The sequence below is a fragment of the Marmota marmota genome, unplaced genomic scaffold (genome assembly GCF_001458135.2).
Source record: "Marmota marmota marmota unplaced genomic scaffold, marMar, whole genome shotgun sequence".
Lineage (NCBI taxonomy): Eukaryota > Metazoa > Chordata > Mammalia > Rodentia > Sciuridae > Marmota > Marmota marmota.
The window spans coordinates 15,086,405-15,113,665 of NW_026000153.1; the positions used below are offsets into that span (position 1 = coordinate 15,086,405).

Below are 27,261 nucleotides of genomic sequence, written 5' to 3' on the forward strand. Positions count from 1 at the left end.
GGTGCCTTGCAGATCTTAGAAGACACACCAGAATGTTGCTAGAAGAGGGAAGGGGGTAGGATATTGCAAAAAGAACTGCAGGGTCCTCTGAAACTCCCACTTGTACACTGCAGTACTATCATTCATGTGTTCGGTGAGAAAAAAAAAAAAAACTGCTTCCTTCCCTTCAGCCTCATCTCTACACCCCCAAACACACACACACACACACACACACACACTTTCTCTCTCCCTTGCATCCCAAGCTAGTGTCGAAATTTCAAAAATCATTATTTACAGTTCTGACCATTTTCTAATCACATTTAAAGTCAGCTCTAAGTAATTCTTGCCTGTTTTACTGTGGGTAGGTAACCTGGGTGACTTTTTAAATTAAGATAGTCAGACTGCCTTAAAGTATCTATGTTGTAAAGTTTGGGGACAATTTGATTTTGCAGCCAGTCAGGAGAGAAAATTGGTATTAGTAAAGGCATAGCACTATTATAAAGGTAGATCTACAACTGAAAAAGCCATGTGACCTCTTTCATATGCTTTTTCCCTTAAATGAATTTCTGCTCTGTCTCCATTATCATCAGATAGATAATAGCAGGTGATAAAAAAAAACAAAACAATTTTATCTTAATTTTCTACCAAATGTCATATTTATGGGGTCATTGATAATGGAACATAATAGATGTGTTGATGAGTGTAGGTTTGTTTTCCCACTGGAGGAAAAAAGCCATATTTAACTTTTCAGTAGAGCTGGGTGTGGTGGTTCATGCCTGTAATCCCAGTGACTCTGGAGGCTGAGGTAGGAGGGGGTTGCAAATTCAAAGCCAGCCTGGGTAACTTACCAATGCCCTATCTTAAGAAAAAAGAAGAAGAAGAAGAAGAAGAAGAAGAAGAAGAAGAAGAAGAAGAAGAAGAAGAAGAAGAAGAAAGAAAGAAAGAAAAGTATCTAAATATCTATAAAGATACACTTCAGAATTTGTATGGAGATACAAAGGTAGCCTTCTTGAAGGAGTTGTAAACTTAGGTGCAATTTTCAAAATGTGAAGACCCTCTATGAGATGCAGTGTCTTGATGAAAAACTAGTAACCCCGGATTGTGTAGGCACTGACTCAATGGAAACTAAGAGTGGGCTGTGAGCAGAGCCCCCTTCATGGTTAGGTGACTCCTACAGTCTCACAGTTGGTGTCTAATGATCTGAAATTATACCTTGAAGTTCTTAATAATTTGCTTTTGCATTTATGTTTTGTAAATAACCCCAATGACAGAGCATGTGAGAAGAGCTAGGAAGGGGCTACCTATTCTCCCCAGGTCAGGATGGTGTGGGTTGCCCACTCCCTGCGTCTGGTGTCCCTGGAAACCTGAATGTGGCTGTCATACTCTCCCTTCTGCCCTTCTCAAGGAACCAGAGTTCAAGTGATGAAAAGGTCAGACACTTCCCAGCAGAGTCTTCCCACCCACCACTGATCCAAGTGTCTAGCACATCCTAGTGGGGAGCTTGGCCTTCTGTGATGGCCAATGTTGGGGCGAAGCCCTGAAGAAGGGGAGACTGACTTTTTAGCTCCAGTCCAGGGACTTGCATTTTTATTTTGCGCTGAGCCCCATAGATTTCATAGCTGGCACTGGCATAAGGATGAATAGCATGAAATATGAAAAGGAGACTCCATAGATGGACATAAAATCACAGGGTATATATGACCTGCATCATAAACAGAGCACCTGTCAATCATTTGGAAGGGAAAACTTCACTTTGAATGTAGTGTTGAAGGTGGCCCCAAGCAATGACCTTGTCAGAAGATGTGCTAGTTTCCTGGGAGAAGTATGTTGATATGAGCAAGACTTAAATTTTTTTAAAAAAGCATTTAAAAAATTAGACAAACAATTTTCAACTGGTTTAAAATCTGAATCTAAAGAATCCTAACTCTAATTGCTAGAGATGTTTAATTTATATATATATATATATATTTGTTGATTGATTATATATCACCTTCTGAGAAGTGTCTGTTCAGTTTCTTGGCCCATTTATAGATTGGGTTCTTTTGGGTTTTTTTTGTTTGTTTGTTTGTTTGTTTGGAGTTTAACTTTTTGAGTTCTTTATATACCCTAGAGATTAGTGCTCTATCTAATGTACAAGTGGTAAAAATTTGGTCCTAAGCTTTAGGCTCTCTATTCACCTCACTGATTGTTTCTTTTGATGAGAAGCTTTTTAGTTTGAAGCCATCCTATTTTTTTTTAATTCTTGATTTTAATTCTTGCGCTATAGGAGTCTTGTTAAGGAAGTATCCTAAGTACAGGTTGAAAAAGACATGAATGATGTAAATATACTTTGTATACAAGCAGAGAGATGAAAAATTGTGTTCTACGTATGTAATATGAATTGTAATGCATTCTGCTGTCACATATAACAAATTAGAATTTTAAAAAGACCAATTTTACAAAGAAAAAAAAGAATCCTAACTCACTACAATGTACATAAACACCAACAAACACACACATACATATGCACATATGTGCCTACATGCCAAGGACCAGAGCTGGCCTGCAGGAGATAGAAAGATGGGTTAGAAGGAGTCTTTATCCAAAAAGAACTTACACTCTTGGAGATAGCAGTACTTAAGGGATAATCCCTACCCCAGAGCTTTCTATCTGCCAACAGTATGTCATGGAATTTTGCTAAAGTATGTTTGATGACTCTCTTCTTTTTCATCTCTCTCCAAGAAGAAGTATTTACAGAAATTGAAACCTTTATTGGCCTGGATACCACAGGAGTTCAATGCTGCTTTTATTAGATGGATGTGAAAACAAATGATAAAAAGTTGTTGGAGGAAGACTGGAGGGAGATTTGGTAAATTTTGAGAAAAGAAAAATATCTCTAAATTCTCTGTAGTACACAGATACTAAATCCACATGTAGAACTGATTATTGACTAATTTGGGTAATATTACAAAAATATATTTGGATAATCAAATACAAATGAACAATTCATAAGGAGTTTTGTTTGTGTGTGCTTTATCTAAAGGTCCCATTGATTTTTCGTGGTTCTTTGCAGCATTAAAATAAAAATCAGCATTTAGAACCACAGGTTCTAGACCCCTTGCCCAAAGAGCAAGGTGTGGCCTCTCTCCACCAGAGGCCAGTTAAGTCATTAGCTAGAATAAAGCAATTTGGTTTTTGCATCAATATCATCAGACATTCTCTGTTCTCCAGGACTCAATGAGCAAAGTTACAAGTACCTGACAACACAATTTGCAAAAACACACAAATCTTTATGTGAATTAATGAATGTTTGATTTTCAAGTTTGGCTTATAGAATCACCTTTATTACTTTAGAGTCTCAAATTCCACCAAGAGTCAGTATAGTGTTTTTCTGTACATAAATACATGTGTGTCCATATCATAAAGAAATCTTGACTAGCAATAAAAAATGGCAAACAATGGCTCTGAAAAAATGTTTATAGAGACCTCCACTCCCTCCTTGGCATTTAGTAATCTTGAAGAAATTGAAAGAAAGGGAAGTTTAATTTAGAGGGGCCTTCTGCCCTGCTTAGCTGGGGTCACCTGTCCAACATGAAATAATAATGCATTCAACTGTCCATCTTATAATAAGTGACCTTTGCATCACCTCAGTTACTGGTGAAAACTGCAAATAGTGGGCAGGAAGGTACGAAATAACAGAAAGAGCTGAGAGATCCCTGTGACCTTCATGTGATTATGTTTGTGCTAATGCATAGAGGACAGAAGCCCACACTCAGACGTCTGAAGAACCTGATTCATTAAAAATGCATTGGTTGTTAACAAGGGAATCTTACGTGCTGGATGCTAAAGGGATGGTCAACACATGGTGGGGACATCAGGGATGAGCAAGTCCTATTTGCATTTTTGTTTCCTTTTCAATCTACTGCAGCCACCATGTCCTCTTCACAAAGATAGTGGGATAAGGCTTCAGAAGGTATATATCCACTTAGGGTGAGAAATATTATATGTGTTTCTTCAAATGACTTTTTTGAAAGAAGTAAATTCAAAACTCTACTCTGGATTATACACCTGTTTACTTTTGGAGTAGCTGAGAGGTGCTGAGCCTTGTTTGCCTCCGTTAATGAAAAACCTGTTACAACAAAATTTAAAAAAAAAACAATTTGCAAAACAAATATGAACTTGCTAGGAACATGGTAGCACTCATCAGTGACAGCCACTCAGGAACTCCGAACTTGAGCAGGGTGGGGAGATGGAGCTTGGGAGGCTCCATCCTCAGGGAGGCACTAAAAGGAGGAGTATTGGGCTGTCATCCCTCTCAACTCTGTGAGTCACCATGTTCCTCCAGGGCAGAGGAATCTACAGGAAACTTCAGGTTTCAGATGTGAGATCACACCTGGAAAGATGGTGTTGTAGGAATGAATGGTTTCTGACAGCAGGCATTTTAACAATTAAAAACCAGTCTTTGCCAAGTACATTCCCCAAACTCCTAGTCAGTCTTTCAATGTCTTCACTGTCCTTTCTGTAACAGATTTAAATCTGGTTTCTCTGTATTTGCAAAGAATTAACACATATTACATAGCTATTTAAAATTCTGTAGTATGGTTCTTTAAAATCAGTTTTGACAATCCTTGAGTTACCTGTGAATTAATTATAATTACAAAATAGATGTCTCTGAGAGGGTTCTTCCCCTTTCTGAGCTAGAAGTCAATCAGGATTACTATGAGACAAAGTTCCAAGAGAAAAAACTTGGAAAGCCATGGGGATTGCCAGATGAAGATGCATCCACTATTCATAAAACTAATTGCACATGGTGTCCTTAGTGCAGAGGAGATTTAGACTCTCCTGTGGGCAGCTAAGTCAAAATGTCTACAGAAACCACCTCTTAGAATCTCTGTCAATAGCCTCCTGTGGAATGTGACCCTCTGTGTGTTTGAGAAGCTCCACAAATGATTCACAGTCTCAAGTGTGGGCCACTAGTCTTAGCTATGGTCTGTGTGAGAATTTGGAAGCTCTTTGCTGGTGTCTTGGTGCCATAGTTCCTGATTATGCAACCATAAACTAAAGGGAATATTATACAGTTAGCTCTCTGTATTTCTAGGATCTATAACCCCAGATTCAACCAACGATGGATTGAAAATAATTGGGGAAAAAATTTGCATTTGTACTGAATATATATATTCAGTACAAATGCAAATATATATATATATATATATATATATATATATATATATATATCTTCTTTTCTTGCCATTTCTGCCTACACAATATAATATAATGACTACTTACATAGCTTTTACATTGTATTAGGTATTATGAGTAATCCAGAGATGATTTAAAGTATTTGAGAGGATATGGGTACATTTTATGCAAATGCTACACTATTTTATGTAAGGGACTTCGGCATCCCTGAGCTGTGGTATCTATGTGGAGTCCTGGAACCCATCTTTTGGATACTGAGGGATGACTGTTATAAACATCTCATTTTATAGCCTCTTAAAGACTCAACTGTTTATTTCAGTTCCAAGCATTCATTTAATGGTGCACTGTAATAGTTAGAGGTAATGCAAACCTTTGCGGATGTGTAGGAAGGAGTGGGCTGTGCACATAGGAATGGGAATATGTACTGAGTTGCCTCAGGGGAGGTGAATATTATGGACAGATTAAATAGTATTAAATATTATTAGTTTAAATGCAAATTTTATTAGAGTATAGGACCCAACAAAAATTGCATTTGTATAACAAGCACGCACCATTTCAAGAAACGTACTTATTTACATTTATATATTAGCTTATTTAAGCCTCACAACAGCCACCCTATGATGGAAGTGCCGTCATTATCCCCGACTTCTACAAGAGGAAGCTGATGTATAAAGAAATTAGGATACAAGCCCAAGTTGGTGCTCTTAGTTAAGTGGCAGAGCTAAATATAAACCTAGGCAGAGTTTAACATTTAGAAACATCCCTGCCTATAACCCTTCCACCAAACTGCTTTTCCTTTCTGTGTTCATCGGCTTTGTGTCATGAGGATAGTTTCACCATTTCATTTTGGTTCAGCATTTCAGAGGTTCTAGTCCATGGTCCATAGCTTTGAACCTGTGGGGAGGCAGCACATCATGGTGGGGAAGCCCGTGGTAGAGGAAAGCTGCTGACCTCACAGTGGATGGAAAGCAAAGAGAATGAGAAGAGGGGCCAGGGCCCTGATGTTCCCTTCAAGGGCACAGTTCTAATGACTCAACTTCCTTCCATAAGGCCCCATCTCCCAAAGGTTTCACCACCTCCCAGTAGTGCCCCAGGCTGAGACCAAGTCATCAGCACATGGGCTATAGCAATATGCCAATTAATTGAGGTACAATTTGCCAATAAGCTAGTAATTTGAAGATACTTCCAAGGCTTAATGTTAAACAATTGCAAGTAGCCTCCTTGATGCCAACATCAATCTTAAAGGAATTATATCTCTGCCAACCTCTATTGTTATTGAGTGAATACTCATCACATATGAATGATATCCCTACAAGAAGTAGGGAACCTGCAGCCTAGTTCCATAACCCTACTGAGCTTGGAGTTGCTGTGTAAAAAGCACAGGAATTCCCTTCAGAACTGGCCTCAGGGAGCTTTCTTGGGGTTCCTTGGTCCCCAGAGATGTAAAACATTTTCCAGACTCTAGGTCAGAAGGAACCTACCCAACCCATTCAAGTTTGTATTTTTATATCCATGCTCCTGGAAATATCTAACCTCAAACTCTCTGCTAATGCACAGCTAAGGGTGGCTTCAAAACTCTGAAACCTTTAACCAATGTCATTTATTCATTCTGACTGCTGGATTCCCCGGCAGCTCTGAGAAGGTCCCTATTCAGGAGTGCCTACCAACTAGACAGATTAGTATTATGGTCCTACAAGGTTAAGCATGATACACATGTTTGGGGGAAATGGAGATGTGCATTAAGAAGAAACATTACTTTTTGATCCAGGCAAGAGAGCATACATAATCTCCTCTAGAGCCTGTGAAAGACTTCATTTTACACATGAAATTGTGTGGAATTGCCCCCAGACTGCATTGAACATGGTTTTTAAGAATAGCCAGCCCTGGAACAAGCTGCTGAGCACCAAAGAGGGCCTCAAAGCAACAAAGAATAAATGTAAGCAAATGCAATCTGTGTAAAGTTGCAGGGAAAAAACACACTTTTTGTACACACATTGCCTTTATAGGACCATCCTAAACATTGTAATGGCATGCATTAGGAAGAGTCCAAACTGAGCCTGGCACACTTTAAAGAAAAATGACACAGAGGGGCTTGCATGGACTGAAATTTTCTTAAAATTTAAGATACACACACACACACACACATAAAGGGCTTTACATTTTTTTTTTTTTCTGTAGATCATAAAACTTGCATTTCGCAATCTGGTTAAAAAAAATCCATACCTGACAAATTTGGGGAAGCAACAAATTTTTAAAAACAGTGAAAATTTTTAGCCATTTGCGGATTAACCTAATCTGAATGTTTGACCCAAAGCATCATTTTGGGACAAGGTAACTTATTTGCAGTCATAAAGTTCTGCTGAGAATTTTAAGGCAAAATAAGAATCGGGTATATAAGAACAGACACTATGAGATTACATTGCATAAGGCACTTTCTCATTTACAATGCTCTGCTTTTCAAGCATAATAAGTAAATCATATAAAAAATTTAGAAGAAAGATCTTCTCACATTATGGGGAAATTGTTGGCAGCTTCTGATAGGTCATCTTACCCTTGTTATTAAATGACAGCGATCATTAAAATGCCAAACATATTTTGACAGAATTCACTTTATAAAATGTCAGCAAGTCTGTGTTTTTATTAGTTTGTTCCAAATCAATTTAGAAATTTCAATAGAATGCTTGTAAGTATTCCCGAAGCAATGTCCATTCCTGACTTTCTGCACAAAAAAAAATATTACAAATTAATCAGATTTTCAGATTTCTGCATAATGGCTTTGCACGTTTATTGCTTAATCCTATTATAAAATGCTGTTATGATTGACACATTGCTGTGGAGATAGAAGTCAATTGAATAATATGTAGCAGTCAATTTTATTTGTAGCTTAATGTGCTGAAGTATTTTTTCCACATTTCCATTATTTATAAGTCTGTCCCTTTGGAGAATATATAGAAGAATTTGTTTTAAATGAGCCAATAATACCTTCTTTAAAATTTATAAGTGTGACAGAATCATATCTTTTTTTTCTTGGTCGTCCATAGCATGCCAGTAAACAGGGTTTGAATTGTCTTCCACTTGCTATTCATAGGACAAACATCAGGAAAGAGGATCTTGTTAAGGTTTGCTTGGAATTGGATTTCCACCATCCCATTAGAAAACTCCAAGAAAACAAAAGCTACCAACTAGAAACCTTCAAAAATGGCTGCCAGTTTTGTTTGTATATTCACATATTTATTGTTCTACTATTGTCTTAACACTATGGTTTGTCCTGAAACAAAGCACATAAGCACACACAGAGGCTCTAGTGTTCAAAGGGCTTTAAAGATTTGCTGTTTTGGTGTTTCCTGCTTTGTAGTCTGAAAGGATTCCAGCACAGGAAACAAGTTTTGTTCAGTGCTTAGCATGGTGGGGGCAGGGGGGGGGGGCTCCCAGGAGTTACTATGGGATTCCTCCTCTTTCAATTAGCAATCAAGAAACTTGCTGAAGGAAATCCATGTACTTGTTGGAATATTTTGAAAAGTGATTTTTGAAAGAGGCTTTGTTCTTAGGAAAAGGCACGCACAAGATTCAGAGTCTGAAGCATGTGTGGAAAGAGGGATTAGGGTATGAAGAAGAGGGAAGCCATATTAGGGGATAATGTGGATGGACTTGGTCATGTCTAAGATCGAACCATTTTGGCTTTGGAAAATTAGATACGCTGTTGCTCACCTGTGCACAAAGGACACAGTTCCCCATGTGTACCACAGGCTGCCATGCACTACGCACACTGATGTCTGATGCAAACCTCTTGGTGCAACTGATGATAGTATTGCTTTCTCCACTGTCCTCGCTTTCTACCTTGCTATGACTTTGGCCTTTTTGAATGTCCCTTCGCATCATTTATGCAGTTGACAAGTGATTTGAGCACTGGAACTATTGATAAACTACACTGTCATATCATTTGTCCCTTAATGCTCTGTGACATCACAGGGAAACGGGGTCATGTGCAGTTCCCAGGCTGGATCTCATATTAAGGGAGCATGTCTCTTTTGAATTTTAGGGGCCAGGGGCAACGCGGCACCATCAGACCCAGGCACTCCTGACCAACACCAGACTGGCCAGACTCACCCCCCATTTCCCGTTGGGCCACAGGTCAGTATCTTTCAACTGCTATCCATTAGGCTGCATTTAGGATGACTTAACCATATAAATAACCAAATAAATAATAATGAGTTAAATCCAATTAACTCCAACAGAGCAAAGATGATGATAAATTTTCATATGGGAAGCTGTATGTCTACATTATTTATTAAATACCACCAAGAATATGCATTTGCAAAACTATTCTCTCTTCTTTAAGGAAAGTTTGTTTTAATCATTTGGAAACATTTTTCCCCCTCTTAAACCCACTCCATCTGTTCTCTTGGTTACTGTGCAGTTTTCTTGAAAGTAAAACTTTAATGACTGGAGTGTGAAGAAAATTAAGTTATTTCAACCTTACTATAGCCATTTTTGAAATACAAGATGTGATTTAATATAAAAAAGTTAATGCAATTTTAATGCAAGTTCAGCTTATTGGGTTTGACAATACTGTACATCACACATAGCTCCTGCATTAATAAAGAAATACATTCATTATTTTTTAAAGTCCAATATTTGTTTTTTGCAGCCTGGTGTGGGTTATATGGAGATGTAGAACACAATTATAAAAGAGTGAGCTTTTTTTAACCTCTGTCGTTTAGTATGAAGCTTTCAGAGTTCATCCTATTTTTATGGAAGGAGATATTGGGGACTTTTCCTTCCGCTGTCATGTTGTTCCTGGAAATTAATCACTTTCAGCACATTGAGGGCTTGCCCAAGAGATAAGCTTGGTTAGTCTTGTTGTTCTAGTTGCTACCAAGTCTCCTAATAGCCTCAGATCCTATCCTCCATCTCAGAGCAAGTCTGGGTAGATATCTATTGGGTTACCAAAGCCCAGAGAGCATTTTATGGAAATTTCAGTAACTTCTTTCTTTGTGTTATACCCTGTATAATGTTGTTGTTACATCATGCATGTGTGTGTGCACAGATGTGCTTGCAAGTGTACTAATCCTAACACACTCCAATACCTCCAGATTAGGTACATAGCACGACAGATCCAGGACAGTGAGGAATGGTGGCACTGTGACAAACTGGAGGGACATGGCCTGCTCTCAGCCCACAAATCCACTTTAAAAATCCTTCAGGCCAATAACTTCAAATCTATGTATGTCATCTTAGGACTTGCCTGTTTACCTTCCCATTTAACATATTTCATGGCAGTGATGTCATACCAAGAGTCTGAGGGTCACCTTATAATTTTATTCTTACACCCAAAGTCTGTTTATTTTGCTCTTTAAAGTAATTTTGTATTTTTTTAAAAAAGAGACATACAACTATTTGATGTGAATTTGATAAAGTGTGAAAATATGTTAGGAACTAGGTCCATGGGGTCTAGAGAAGAAGTTCTAAATCTGAACTGCTGGAGCCCAAAGGCTTCTCCAGAGTGTCCCTGAAGGGACATAGAGGGTACAGAGGAGGGATGGCTAAAGGTGGGCTCAGCCTTTCTACTCCTCTCCTCATTATTCAAATGCAGTAGTCCCACTCTTCTACATCTGTTCTTTGTATTGGTGAAAGGGGTAAAGTATGGACTCTGGAACCACCCTCCTGCACTTGAACTTGACCTCCCCACACTTACTATAAGTGGGTCTTTGGGCAAGTTACTAATTTTCTGAACCTCATTGGTAAGATAACTGAAGCATTAGAATAGTGCCTGGCTATTATATATTGGGCTTTGTATCATGCTTCTATTTAATCATCTTTCCTTTATAGAATCATACTGCATTTAAAAATCATTGATAAGAGTTTTATATTGGTTCTACAGAATAAAACTGAATTTAGGATTAGGTTTCGCACAGTAGCTCCCACAGGAGAATAATAAAGTCCTAGATTAAAGATGTTAAGATGAAATGATTCTTGAGGTCACTTAGCCAGGCCAGGACAGAGATCCTCACCACAACACCCTTATGAGGGCCTCACTCCAACACTTAAGCAGACCTTGTGCCCAGCAGCTGCCTTACCACCTCAAACAATGGTTATTGGATCAATAATGGATATAAATGTGTATTTTATAATATCATTTGAATTACGCAAAGAGTGTTTGAATAATAAAAGAACTTTTAAAGATTTCATTTTAAAAATGTAAAAAATATTCTTATTTTTATATTCCATTTTAGATCTTGATGTTCTATGCATGTGACTTCATCATTTTAATAATAATCATTTACTTAATTAATAATTATATGGGTTTTTGTATATTCTCCTGTTATAAACATCTTCCATTTTTCTTAAGAAGTGTCATCATAGTCCATTTTAATGACTATGCAATGTCTCATCAAGTTTCATTCTGTAACACACTATTTTCCAACATTTATGCATTTTAAAATGTAATGCATATTTCCATGCATTTATCTTTTTTCCTTTTGAATTCTATCTTCAAGCTATATCCTAGGAGTATATTCTGAGTCAAAAGGGGATGAATATATTTGCAGCTCTTGCTATGTATTTCCAAATTGCTTTCCAAAAGGATTATGTCAGTATACATGTCCTCCAGCCATTCATCTGCATAATGGTATCACTACAGACTTTTTAGCATCAAGTAAATCTTTTACATTATTTTTGTTAATAGCTGAAAATAGTATTTCATTGCTATTTTTGAACCAGAAATATCCCACCAACTTCAATGAGCTCTTCCCAGAACAACACAGGATAAATTAGCAGAGAGTTTCAAATATATGAAAGTTTAGAATCAAATAAAAATTCATTGGAAGGCCATTATACAAGTGTAAGGTATTACTTTTAAGGGTATTTGAACACCTCAGAGGAAGTCTAAACTAAATAAAAAATTTCAAAGGAATAAATGAAATGTGATTTCCAAATTTTTCTTCTGACAGAAATCTCTTTTTCTGGGATAGAGTGTGAATCTTTGCTTCTTCTTCAGGAACTTCTGACCCTACCAAAATGGAAAGAATATACTTTAAAAGCCCATGCCTTGGTTCCACTGCAAAGTGAGCTGGGTTTCTCTTGTTTCTTTGCAGCCACTTCTGACGGCACAGCAGTTAGCCTCTGCTGTGGCCGGCGTGATGCCAGGAGGCCCTCCAGCCCTCAATCAGCCTATCCTCATCCCTTTCAACATGGCCGGCCAGCTAGGAGGTCAGCAAGGACTGGTCCTCACACTGCCTACAGCAAATCTCACCAACATCCAAGGGCTGGTAGCAGCAGCTGCAGCTGGAGGCATCATGACTCTGCCATTGCAAAATCTACAAGGTAACTCATGAGTCCCTATGTGGTATAGAGCTCTACACGTTGGCAAGAGTTCTCTGAAGTGGAGAAAGAAAGTGCCCTGAATGGTAAATGTGGTTCAGAGTTGCTTCCATCATGAACGAAATAAAAGACTTCTTTTGGAAGCAATGTTGCCAGTTGTCTATGAATCCTGAGCTTGCTCTAGCCAGGGCTTTATCAGCCATCATTTCTTAACATTGATACCAAGAACTTTCAGGTCTTCTGGAACAATTTTTGAGCAACTGTTGCAAACACGTCAAACATTTAATTATAAAACGCCTGTGTTGTTATTTGTAAGCCTAAGTTAAAACATTCTTTAACTGAGCCACATGCAAAGAAAATTTAGAGATTTCTTGCTTGTGTGAAGTGGGTGGAGGATACCCAGGGCATCTTTTGGAATAATTAATTTAATGATGATTTTGCTTACTATGTACATTTGAATTATATTTATTTTAAAATTTTATTATTCAACCCCATATTTTTGTAATGAGAAAATACTTGGATATTGAGCCTTTAAATCATATGACACATAACAGGAGTGCAACTCTAATTTTGCTAAGAATGCTAATTCTTCTGAGACTATGAAAGTTTGGACTTTCTTTAAAAAAGATATGAAATACTGACAGATGGATTTACAAAAGACTTCATCAAAGGAAGAATTATTATGATGCAAAATGATTTGAATATGAGTAATATCCCTACTAAAGAGAAAACTAACTTCCTTTGGACTAGTTTGGACTAGTCAAAGATATTTGTTATCTCCATTTATGTAAATGTTAAGTTTTTTCTTCATAATGAAGGTTTAGCTAAGTATATTATCAGAATAACAGTTTAAAATACTTTTTTAGCTGGTCATAGTCAGGGATCTATATAATTTATTAAATTGGTCAGAGCTCAGTTCACAGACTAAGAAACAAAGTAAAAACCGGTGAGCTCTGGACCTGAACTTATTTGCACTCTGAATATTCTGATATCCCACCCATTGTTGCCACTTCTTAACTTTCATTTTAATGTTTAAAACAAAGTCTCTCTTAGGCCATTAAATTGTGCCAAGAAACTTGCCATTCATAAATCATGCATGCTCAGGATACGCTAATGCACAAACTTTGCCTGTTTCGATTTTGAGAGTGCCTGGGAAGCCAGAAACTCGAGATTAAGTAAATAAAGCAGGATATACAAGGTGAAAGCAGAAGCAACAAAGTGTAGGGAGAGGCTTTTTAATGTAGGTGGATGATGAAATCTTAATGAAGAAATGGGCATTATCAAAATGCAGTCTTCCATTTGAAACATTTGTGCTTGTGGGAATATTGAATATTATAAATAAACATAAGCTCACAGAGCTCCTAGGCCATGAATTAATCCTGCTTGGTTAAGATGGACACCAAAGTCAGAGCAAAAAACAAGTATCTTTATGGCTTGATAGTCTTAGGATTCTAGTAGCTCTCATTTTGAGGGTTCAAAATTAATAACTGGTTTAATGTGGACCTCTTCCTACGAGAATATATTTTTAATGTCAAATTTGAGTATGAGCTTATGGTTTGAAATTTGGTTCTTCTCTGCGCCTTTGCTTTCAGAAGATGAATCCCAAGTTTTGTGACCTAATTAAGTAGGGGCAACAAAAGCACTGGCTCGTTTTATCCCTTGGTGCTTCGGACACGACTTCCCCGTCAGCATCATTTTCAGAAATGTATTGGAGTTGACAGCCCCGCTCTTGCCCGCTCCACAAGCACAAGCAAACATTTTTTTCCCCTTTGTCTTTGCCTTTGAAATTTCAGTGATGTTGGGGTGAGGGGGTGCTGTGATCATTAAAATAAAACACCTCCCAGGAACCAGTCAACAGATTATGGGAAATGCTCCTAATTTGTCTTAACACCAAGCCCCTCCTCCAACACCTTCTTTTTGAATGTTCTTATAAATAAAAAGCCAAATCCTAAATCACTGTCAGGACACAGGGAAGTTCTACCTACATCTTTCCTTGGGCTTTTCTGTCTCTTTCTTATCTTTCCACATGGTTTCTTTACCACCCACACCTCACTAGTCTAAGAAGAAAAACTTCCTGGTTTGCCTGAGACTGGGAGGTCTCCCAGGACAGACATTTCAGTGTTCAAATCTGAAAAAAATCCCAAGCAAACCAGGAAAAGCTGGCTGCCCAGTAAGAAGTCCAAGGGCAATAAGGATAGTATTCAGGATGTCTCATTTCTCCAATGTGCCCAAGATCAATGTCTCCTACCTAAAGGACAATACTAGTGGTCACCTTGTAATCAGTCTACCAGAAGAAAACCTAATGTTGACCTCACCTCCCTTAGGCAACATACTGCAGCCCTTGGAGATCCTGAGGCAGTGTCCATGGCCTGTGCCACTTCCCAGGTTATACTGCATGCAGAAGGGAGTGGCACTTGGGATAGTGAGTAGTTGGCTGGGAAGAAAATCATCTGCAGAGTCCCGGTCCTCTTTGAAACTGAACCATTCCTAAATGTTTTCAAGTCACATTGTCTCTCAAGGATGGAAATTTTGTAAATCCTTACCCACTTTCGTAAAATGAACAGCCTTCTCATAGCCTATGCTCACAGAAACCTCAGCTTTCAGACTCTTTAAAAATGGCTGGAAATTCTGCCTGTTTATAATTGACATTCCATCTGCCCCAGTGATTTTATAAAACAAATTTGATTGGTGAATGTGAGAGGGAGATTTAAGTGTAATACACCTAGTCCAAATGAAGTTCTGTTCCTATATGCCACACTTTGCCCTGGGTTCTTCCTCTTTACTCATTGTAAAGTGTTAAGTTTTTATTCATGAGATAACTTGGCCAATAGGAATTGTCTGACTGTTCTCCAACCTTTCTATTCAACCCTCCAGCCTTCTCATTCTTTTAGCTCAAAAGCTATAATTTTCTAAGAATTAAAAAGAAAAAGTTGCTGCCATCAGTTTCTTAATGGTTTGGAATTCAGGGATAAGTTTTCAAATATTTTCCTTTTTACTAATGTGATGGAGAGTTTATTCATTTGCATCTTCTATCAAGTAACACAGAACAGCTCTCAGGGCCTCAGAGGCCATGCTTCACATGTGTTTTAATGAGCACTCATGCCGTGACACCAGGGTGAGCTGCTGTTCTCGGCCCAGGCAGTAGGGTTCATATCACAGTCTCCTCAGAATGTGCTCCCAGAGCATCATCCTCAGCATCTCACAGGAGCTTGCTGCAAATACCCAATCTCCACACAGACCCACTGAACAGAATCTGCATTTTTAGAAGATCTCCAGGTGATTCCTATGCATATTAAAGTTTTTTCAAATGACAGTCTAGGGAGCTATTTTCAAAATTCATTTGACAACTCCCACTGTCTTAGTCTGTTTGGCTGTTACAACAAAAATTACCATAGACTTGGTGATTTATAAACAATAAGTTTTACTTCTCACACTTTTGGAGGCTGAGAATTCCAACGTCCACAAGTTCCAATCTCATGGAGTTCACTTCCTGGTTCATAGATGCTGTCTTCTTTCAGACCTCACAGGGAAGAGGGGGCAAGGGAATTCTCTGGAGTCCCTTTTATAAGGAACTAATCACGTAGCCTAATCACATCTCTAAAGACCCTGCTTCCTAATACCATCACCTTGGGGGATTAAGTTTTACCACATAAATTTTGAGGGGACACAACATTTAGTCTGTAGCATCCCCCAATATTGGCAGCACTTTTCTACTAGATTCTGAGAATCCTACATGACAGCAAGTAGTGCCCTAATTAATTCTCCTGCTCTCACTCATTACTCCAGACTCAGATGAGGATGATGAATGACTTATTAGGAACATTTTTATTTGTCTTAAGACATCCAAGTCCCCAAGACCAAGAGGAATTCTCATTTATAATGGGAGCATTATAGAAACCCATGTGCTAAGATTTTACCTAGCAAAAGCTTTGCATTGCTGATAAAGAGATACAATGCCCAGCAGGAAACACATCTACACGGCCAGGGGCTTGTTTTCCTTTTCTCCTCAGATCTTTCTTCTATGCAACAAAGAGATCCAATCATTTCTAGTAAATAATGGTATCTCACTGCAAGGAGATACATGAGAGTGAGGAGTTAGAAATGGTGCAGGGTCCCAGGAACAACTCTATAACCCAGTCCCCTCCTAACCCAGAATGAGGCATGAGCCTTAGAGGCTCCAAGGATCCCATAGTCTATAGGCAATATTAGCCTGCTGCCTACAGCAGGCACATGTCTATCCTCCATGGTTATTAATCTGTCTCTCATCGTCTCCTGCTCCCTCCAGAACACTTTCTGCTGCATGGGTTGGCTTTTGGCTGACCCATAACTTAGGTTCACTCATGATATGCTTTGTCTCCTCTGAGTTCACATGCATCTTTCCTACTCGTGCACCTATTAGGAACTTTCCATTGCTATCCCTATCTCCATAGTGATTATGTTTATCCTTGTCTTCATGTTTATCTAAAATTCAGAATATTCAAGAAAGAAACTTCCTGTTGGGTTGGGCCTTTTTTATTTTTGACTACCTCACAGGTCACTGGCCAAATCTGGAGATTGACTGAACCCATGTTGAGGTGTCCATTCCTATTCCAATTAACTATAATGTGGGAGGTGAGGTGGAAGCCAGGACGATGTGATATGGAACCAGGGAAAGCATGCTGAGGGAGCACACCAGGCCTCCCTCACCTGAAGGGCAGTGGGCATGGAAAGCTATATATTGGCCTGTTGAATGGGAATTGCATAGGCCAGTAGGATCTCCTGTGGGCATGCACTGAGAATGAAACCCACTCTGAACTCTGACATGCAAAAGGAGGGGTTTAAGATTCTGACCATCTCAAAGAGAAATGTTTGGACATTCTGGATAAGATCCAAACCCAGAAATGCTCTATTCAAAACACTCAGATGAGACCTAGAAATGACCTACTTCTCAACACCCTAGATCTCTACACAAAATAGTTGAGGTTTTGTGTCCTTCCCTTTTTTCCCTTTCACTCATTCACCCTGGGTGCCTCCATTTCTGTGTTCTTTGTACCAAGCTCTTGTGACTTCCATCCCAGCAAGCCCACACCTGTGAACTGAGACTAATAGTGACCACAGACCTCAAAGAAAGAAAATTACTAAGGTTGTTCTGTCATGTAGTTCCTAAAGTCCTTTACAAGTCAGTGTCTTCCACTGTACTGGTGACTTTGGAGGCACGGTACTAAAAAATGTGAGTGCAGTTGCCCTAGGAAGGAAATAGAGGTTATTAGTTGATGTGGCAAAATAAAATCCCCTTTATGGAACTCATGCCAATGTACTGGATCTTTTGCTTTTCTTAAACTTAGGCAGAAAATATGAATGAAATGTAGGCAGCCTCAACGAGAATGACAGTGGCCATGGAGGAGTTAATGGGACAGCAGAGGTAGGTCTTCCTTCTAGGACAGATGATTCAGGTTAGTGACTTGTTCTCATAGCCCAAGCCCGAATGACCTACTAATCACTGTAGGCAACATAAATGGTGAATATAAATGTGCTATGTGGGAGATTTATATCAAAGTGTGAACATTCCAGTTAAGTCAACCATAACATTTAAATTAATGACCAAAAATACATTAGAGAGTACTGCTTAACCTGAACATGGAAAAGCAATTAGGTTTAAGGCAAGTTAAAAAAAAAAATCAAGACGACGGATGTTTTTCCTGCCCTTAACTCTGGCAGCAGTCCTTCCCTGGTTTTTCTCTACTCTCTGAATTAGTCTGCTTTGTGTGGCTATCACAGAATACTTAACACTGGGAACTTTATAAGGAAAAGAGGTTTACTTAGCTCAATTCAAAGTTCAAGATTGAGTGACTTCATAGGTTTATCCTCTAGAAAGGGCCTTCTGGCTACATCAGAACAGCAGAGAACCAGTTGTGTATATAAGGGGCCAAGCCAAGGGGTGTCCTCAATATGTAAAACCCATTCTCATGAGACTCCCTCACTGTGAAAGATCAGTATTAATCCCTTCTGAGAGTGGCATCCCCATAACCTAACTACCTTCTACTAAGCTCCCTTCTTAAAGGTTCTACCACCTCAACACCACTACATTCAGGACCAAATATCCTATCCTTTGGGGGACAAGTCATATTCCAACTATAGCGCTCCTATATATGTATATGGGAAGATGTATGGAATGGTTTGTGGGTTAGTAATTTCCTGTGCAAGTTGTTTTTTCTTTTTGTTTCAGGAAGTATTGTTTTCACTAGTGTATAATTTATATACAAGAAAACGCATGGACCTTAAGCACTCAGTTCAATGAATTCTGATAATTTTATATACCCACGCAGCTTCCATCCACCGCAATCAATACACAAAACATTTCATTATCCCCAAATGTTCCCTTGTGTCACTTTGCAGTCAATCCCTTCCCTCCACCCAGGCAACTCCTGCTCCCTTTTCTGTCAGTATAGATTAGTTGCATCCATTTGAGAAGAACGTCTTATGAATGGATTCATGTAGTATATATACTTTTTTCTATCTGGTTCTTCTCATTCAACATAATGTCTTTAAATTCATCCATGCTGTATGTATATCAATAGTTCATTTATTTTAATTTTCAAGTAGAGCAATTCTCCATTATAAAAATATGCCATGGTTTGTTCATTCACAGTCATTCCAACATCCAAGTTAGCCACCGCTATGAAGGTCCCCTACATGGAGAGTTTCCTTGATGGGGCATCTCTAGGGAGGCATCCTTGGTCACTGCTTTCGTTATCCCTTGGCTACATCCCAGGGTCTTTGTCTGTTATCTATGTTGGCCACATCTGATGAGGGTGAAGAAACATCTTTGGGTAGTTTCTCAGTCCATTTATGGCTTATGGAAACTTCAGGACCAAAGGGTTGCTTGAAGTTCCCAACAATTAAAGATTTGTAGCTTCATTGGAAAAGAGATTCAGAAAAGAAACTGCTTCTGATCTTTTTGCCTAAAGTCAGTTCCATGTGCCAAGGTTTTTTTCAACACATACATCTCAAGTCTAATTTATCTTTCTTTCTCATCCCCACACCCTCCTTCTTTCAATTCAGGCCTCTGTGTGAGGGCATTCTGGCCTCCTTGGCATTCTTGGGACATACCCAAGGGAGTCTGAATAGCCTCTATGCCTGATGGGCTTGGTCCCATAGAGCATCAATCCTACTTGCTTCCTCTTCCCCATGCCAAGGACTCCTGTCCCTCTAACCTGATTTCTTTATTTCCTTATCACCATCTATGAAAATTCAAAATATCTGAGTCATTTTCTTCCTTCTTTTGCAAGCATTTTGGTCATGCCTATTGTAGTCATCCGGCAGCAACATTGTGATGCTTAGCTTTGGTGTTATAGAGGAGAATCTGTGTGTATGATGCACTTGTAATATGTATTGATGGTGTCTCACTCTGTGCCTAGAATGAAGCCCTGTCATGGGCATATTGGTTCACTAATGTGACCCAACAACAGAGGACAGTGCCTGGCTCACCTGTAATAGGTGGCCATGTAGGGGTGGACGGATGGATGAATAAATAAATTTTAAATAATTAGTATGAGGTATTCAAGTGAAAAGAAATATAGAGAATATCCAAACTAGATAAGAAGGCATGAGGAGAATGAATGGATTCTGTCAAGTCCTATAAAGTTTGGTTGCTATTCAAGTAAAAATTAAAAAGTCCCATATGGCAAGAAATTAGACTGAAGAGGAAGGAAGGGGACAGTACTGGAGGACCTTGTAGGCCACTCCTATATAAGAGAGTGTACATCACAGAGTCTGATGTTAGAGGTGAACATACTTGAAGACAATGCCATTATACTATGATATTGTTGTAAATATATGTTTGCATTTACCTATTTATACTTGAATAATTCTAAGGATTTGAAGTAGCTTATAAAATGTATGAAAGATCAAAATCTTTTTACCAGAATAAAATAAAAAATAAAAATCAGACTATGAGTCAAAACTATGCATCAGGTTGCATAGATTTAATCATTGGATATTTTAAAAAAATATCACTTGGCAAAAGATTTGCTTATTTTTGTTTTTTATTAATGCAAGGTTTTTTCATTTATTCAACACTTGCTAAACTTTCATAGTGTGTATACTAAGATTTTATCTAAATGGGGATATAGAAGTAAAACCAAGAGAATCCCTGAAGGCACATGTATGATAGTTGGGGAATAAAGGGTGGCAGGGATGGAGACTTTAGACAGGGTCATCTGTCATGGTCTCTTCATTGCACAGACCTAAAGGATACAAGTGACTAAGCTGTACAATATCTGGAGGAAGAGTGTCCCCAGAAGTAGTTCTAAGTACGAAGAACAGTTAATCACACAGATTCTGGATAAAGAAATGCTGAACACCTGATGGACAGGATGTCTGTACTGTTCAGCTCTCAATAGGTTATGCTACAGCAATAAGCACAAAGTCCCAGTGTCATCCAAAATCCAAGGTGTATTAATTTCATGACATGTTGGCTGCAAGTGGGCAGGAACTCTGCTTCACATCTTTCAAAATCTAGGATCCAGGCTGAAAAAATAACTCTTCCTGGGATTCCCCTTGGCCCCTTTTTTGTTGCAAATAGAATAGAGTGGCCGAGCCACAATGAATGGCTCTTAAAGCTTTGGCCCAGAGGTAGTGCCCAGCAATTTCACTCACATCCTGTTGGCCAGGTAAGTGGCCTGGCCAAACCAGCTACCAGTGGAGTGGAGATGAAGACAAATGTAATCCTAAAAGAAGGAGAAAAGTGACATAATTGGAAACTATATTACAAAGTGAGTGCTACATTGTTCCACAGCCATTGTATTGAAGATCCACTGCAAGGCATTTGACTTAGGTGAACTTTAAGATTCCTTCCAAAGCTGAGATTCCATAATTCCAGACACAGTAACAATCTCTTAAATTACTAGAATTCAAATGATGAATATAAAAATGGATAACAAGTATTTAAAAATCAGGGACTATTTCAGATAGTAAACAGGACATTTAAAAGTAAGATTATCTTCTTTTTAAAGTAATATTCAGGAAAAGGCAAACTTGTAGTCACTGAAAGCAGATCAGTGGTTGCTAGGGAAAGATCTGGACAAGGGTTGATGCAACTGCTCTCTGTCTTGATCATGGTGGTGGTTACACCACTCTGTGTGTTTTCAATTTTGTATAAAACTGGGGATTTTACCCTATGTAAAATACACTTGAATTTTTCAAAAAAGATGAGGAGTAAGTAGATGCCATAGTACTTAATAAAATGTCAACTTATTTGAAAACATTTTTTAAAAGTGTGAATATAAAACTGCTAATGGAGTTAAAACCAGGGGAAACTTTGTGGAAATAAAAGTCTCAAATTCTTCCATTAAAGATTTCAAATGCATATAATTTGGTCCCCATTGTTTAAAAGAAGCTCAAACACACACACACACACACACACACACACACACACGGAAAAAAATAAATACAATCATTTCTCAGAATCTAGGCTAATTTGTTCCAGGAACATGGGGTTACCAAACTCCACCCATGCTCAAGTCCCTTATATAAAATAAGTATTAGATAATATTAGATAACTAATATATATTAGATATATTAGTACTAAATATAAAATAAGTATTAGATTATTTATTTACATAATTTACACATACCCTCCCAAATGCATTAAGCCATCTCTAGAGGAATAATATCACCTAATACATGCAAATGCTGTGTAAATAGTTGTTATGTTGTATTGCTTAGGAAATAATGATAAAAAATTCTGTACATGTTTACAGCTACAATTTTGTTTCATAATTGGTTGAATCTGAGGATGTAGAAGCTGCAGGTATTAAAGGTCAGCTGTATGCAACAGAGTTGCTGATAGTGAGAGATTATAAATTACTCCATTTCTTCTTTTTATTATCTCAATATTCCAAAGTGTTTACATTGGCAATTTTATTTTAAAATCAGAATACTTTCTAGTCATTAAGGTGGAAGAACAGCTCCAAAACATCATTATGAGCATTGCTAAGGTTAGGGCTACAGGTCTGACTGCTGTGTTTTAAAAAGCTTCTCAACTCAAGGTGTAGTAATTCTCATATTAAAAACAATAGGACCTCAAAAACGATTATATGCATTTGCTATGCATGAGCAATATTTAGTGTTAATAAAATTGTCTTTAAATGTGCTTGAGCATATCGGTTGAAGGAGCAATGACTGACAGGGTGTGGAGGGAGAGGAGAGGTGCAGTGAACATTCTGGTACCTCGAGGTGACCATGTGAGTTGCTTCTCCTTGTGATTTATTGTTGTGCTATCCCAGTGATGACCACACTCAGAAGGTTGCCTCCACAATGGCATCGTGAACACAAGAGCAGAGATCCAATACTACACACAGAAAAGGACAATGCAGGACCTGCTGCAGAAATGAAAAGAAAGGACTCCAGCTTTTAGTATGCAATGATACATGATACGAAGCTTGCTGTCACCAAGTGCGACATTAAAAATACCTAGTGCATAAATTCTTATTTGCAATATGATTCAGAAGAGCCACACATGACATGCCATACAATAATACCAAATCCACCATAAAGAAGTTATGAAAAGTAGTTGCAATGTGTCTTACTTTGGCAGTTTTCAAACCTCTCTATCTCTGAGACTTCAGACTTTTTATTTAAAATACCTGGCGAGCCCATTCTGCAGTACATTATCCTTGAAGCAGGCGTCACTAAGGCACTGGGGCATGGATTAAACTAGAAGCACATGAATGAGGAGTATGACTAGTATACTGCGTATTTAAGAGATATTGTCAATGGAATAAAGCATTGTCAGAGGATAATGGTTTCCAGCTGCCACATAAATGTCAAAGCAAAGCCAAGCATTTATTTTCAAAGCAAAAGACAGGAAAGTAATGTGATCCCCCTTTTGCACGTAATAAGACTGTAAATCCATCAGGACTTTTCCATGGCATCTCGAAATGTGTCTACACTAGGATGTGCAAACTGAATTCGATTCCAAACCAGCCATCAGAGTTAGAAAAATAGAGCAGCTCTTTTCCAAGATGGCTGCCACCACAACACTGCTGATGTTTGCCTGGTCTAGGAAAAAGACTACTTGAAATTCTTCTCAGTCTCACTCCATTACCAAGGATAAAAGACAACTGGGTTTACCTCCTTACCGTTTCTCTGGAACCAAAATAAAAAGGACTTCTGTATTTAAAGTGTGGGTGGTTAGGAGGAGTATATTGAAATGGGGGAGATATTGAAAATAAGGAATTGAAAGATGGTCTCTAGTTCCCCTCTGCCCATGGTTTAGAGAATGGAGCGTGAACATTCTCAAAAAAAAAAAAAAAAAAAACCAAACATTTCTTCTCCTGTGTGTGTAATTTTTGCAGGGTAGATTCCTGGTGAGAAGTCCTAGCTATTATTTTCAGCCCCCTTCAGGGGAACATATTAACCTCATTTTTTTCTATTGGTTGTGCCCAAAGATTGACTGATCTATTTTCACAAATACCTGCTAAGGATCGGCTATTTGTCAGGCACCATAATAGGCACTCCAATCTGGTTAGGAGGATATATCCATAATTCCAGAAGAAAGGATGGCTGTGATACACAGCAATGGAGTGATTTAGGAGATGTTAGTGAGGTGGGTTTGAAAAGACTGAGTGATGGTTTAAATGTAGAAGGATAAGAGGAAAGAGAGGGGAAATTGTTTGTTCCTATGACATGATTAGTTCTGATTGAAATGGAACTAGTTAAAGTTTCCAATTTAAATGGAGATACCAGATAGCCAGTTGGAATTGTATGAATCTGGAATTCAGAGCAGGATTGGTGTTGGAGATCCTGATGTACGAGCCATCAACATACAAGACTGAAGCCAGGGAGGAAAGAGATTTCTGGGTTAGAAAAGGTTAGTTAGGGAAGGAACACCCCAATTCCAGCCTTAGAGAAGGAAGGCACAGGCACAATGTAGGCCAAGAAAGAATTTTCAACAGGTCTGATTGTTCTGCACCAGCTTTGCTGGGGCTCCTGTAATTGTCTCTGTGTTTGGATCCTTTCCAATGGACATACTCTCCACATTCACACTGGAGTCTTTGATTGTTACTTACCCCTTAGATAGCCAGAATGCAACAAGAAGGAAATAAAAAACTTTATGTGTCAGTTCGCTTTTTAATCTTCTAAGGACATGCCAAGTTTCCATGTATAAAGAAGCTATTTTAAGAACTTGTACATAAAAGCTTCAACAGTGTTTTGCTCTTTTGCTGTAAAGTAACTCATTTGATTTAAATCTATTATTTAAAAAAAAATAGTTGTAGCCTTGGAACCTCAAAGTGAATATGTTCAAGTCCTTTTTTCCTTCCTTTCTTCTTTTTTGAGAACCTTTAGGTTGTGCCTACTATAGTCATGTAAGGCTGGGGAAGTAACACTGTTCTGTTTGGCCCCAGTGCTATGGAGGAAGGTATCTGTGCTTTGTAAAAACTATAGTTTAAATTAGTGCTGTTTTAATTTTTTGAAATCATTTTACCTTGGAAAAACTAGATCTTATTGCACTCAAAATTCATCTTTGAAAAAACCTTTGATTCCATGTTAACCTTTTCCTTTGGTTTAGTATCACCTTTTTCTAAGTCATATTTATCAATGTGCTCATGAAGGTTATAGTCAAAATTAGAAAGAATATATATATATAGTATGTTTGCCATTTGTCACTGGATTGGGATTGGCACAGATGTATAGGTCCATTAACACATTTTTATGCATCTCAGTTCCCCTGTGTGTCATTATGTTAGAAATTCTTATCAGAACACACATATATATATTTAACATTTGACAAAAGATAATTTGAGTTTGCAGTGTTTGGAAAATAACTCACATGGGAGAAAGTTGCATTAAATAAATAATAGAGATAAAATTTATTCTTCCATATATTTCAAAGCTAATGCTGCTAACTTACAATGGAATGGTAACATGAAGACACAGTGCTATAATTTGATTGATTTGTTTTGACAGCAACCAAATAATTGAGAGTGAAAGGTGTCAGCACAGATGAAATATTGTATGAGCCATGTTCAGAAGGCAGCCCCAGCAGCAACAGCAGCTAGAGTTTTATTTCCTTTGATTTCGTACCTTCTTCACTTCTAGTTTATTATGAAACCATGAAAGGTGCACAACTTTCTCAGCTAGGGAGACTTTCATGGACGAGAGACAGAAGTTTGTCAAATAGTTGAACAGTGGTAACTAGCAAAACATTCTAAGACGGCAATAGCACACCAACTCAAATGACATCAGTCTTCCTCATTCTTTTGAGAGTTGCAGCTCCAGTGCATTTTGCCTCATTTTGAAGTGATTCTGAGTCAGAGCAAATATTAAATCCCATTTTCCAGCCCCTTGAAAAGAGGTGGTAACCATCTCTAGGACCAGATAAGGCAATTATTCAACTGAAAACCCAAGTGCTCAGTAAGAATAAGATTTGAGGTGCTCAGTTAATATAGAAGCTAAATGGTCAGGAGAAGATCAATTAGGACAAAGCCTCTGCCCTTAGGCAAACATTGAGTATCCTGGTTAATAGAGGGGCTGTGAATCATACTGACTAGGTTTAATTCCAGCCCAGCTGTTTGTGGCTCTGTGAGCCTGGCAAGGCTCTCTGATGCCTGACTGATTTTTCTCAGCTATTTTTTAGAGTTGTTTTAAGGATAAATGTGATACTGTGTAGAACATGCTTGCCATGGTGCTGGACACTTAGTAAATGCACAATGAATGACAGCTACTTTTATCATTTACAGCCACAAAATCCAATATGGTAGCCATGTGCCTATTGGGCATTTGAAAAGTGGCTCATTGAAACTGAGGATAGGCTCCAAGTGTGAGGGTCACACAACTACAAATCATGCCATCAATCTTGTTGTATGAATAACATGTTGAAGTGAAATTTGGGGTTTCTTGAGTTAAATACAATATATTACTGAAATTAATTTCACCCATTTCTTTTTTTACTTTTCAAAGTATGAACACCAATTTTAAATTACTGTGTGATCCACGTTATGTTTCTCTTCGACAGGACTGATCTATAGGAGTTGCTTTGATATTGTATATGTATAGCACTGATTAATATATATCTATATGAAATAGCATGATCTCAAATTAACAGATGTTGATGTTTTTCTTTATTTGCTTATAATTTTTATCTTAAAAGATGAAACTATGTATAATGCTAAAAACTTCCTCTGCCTCTGCTCATAGTCATTCTCTAGCATTTCTTCCCTCGTAGCCATCCTGTGCACAGGTTTAGAATTTTATTATATGTACATGAAATATTTAGAATTTTTGAATATGCTAAAATTTTACATAATGATAGCACACTGGAGATGTATTACTGTGTTTTGCTTTTTTCTCTTGTCATTTTCCTTTTGAGAATTTATCCATGTTGATACATGTAGATAATGATATATTTAATCTATTTCAATTACTTTATCCTGTGGGCTGCAGCAGCAGCTTCTTCTTCTCCTTCTCCTTCACTACTGCCACCACCTCCTCCCGCTCTTCCTCCTCCTTCTTTTTTGACCATGCTTTATTCCTGCCCTTTTCTCTTTTTGTCCATTCTAATAGATTAAGTTTTTCTTTTTCTCATCTTCTGGGTCACAAGTAGATGAGAAATGTTTATTTCTCTATTTTTATTATTTTAGTTGCTACTGCCTTCTAGAGTCTAACCAGTAATTTCATCTTTCCTCCAAATAATAATTACAATTTATTCATCTTCCCTTCTCATGTTCTATATTATTATTCCCCAGCATTGGTTATTCTGAATACTACTGTATTTACAAACTCACTTAACCTTCATTCCACTGA

The 27,261-nt window shown here is 38.0% G+C and overlaps 1 protein-coding gene across 1 annotated transcript in view; it reads left to right on the forward strand.

Annotated features, from left to right (window-relative positions):
- Positions 1 to 27,261, forward strand: part of Pou6f2 (POU class 6 homeobox 2) — a 365,917-nt gene that overhangs the window by 104,764 nt on the left and 233,892 nt on the right. The window contains 2 exon segments of the mRNA XM_048786478.1: positions 9,197 to 9,288; positions 12,252 to 12,480. Coding sequence (XP_048642435.1) covers positions 9,197 to 9,288; positions 12,252 to 12,480 — 321 coding nt within the window.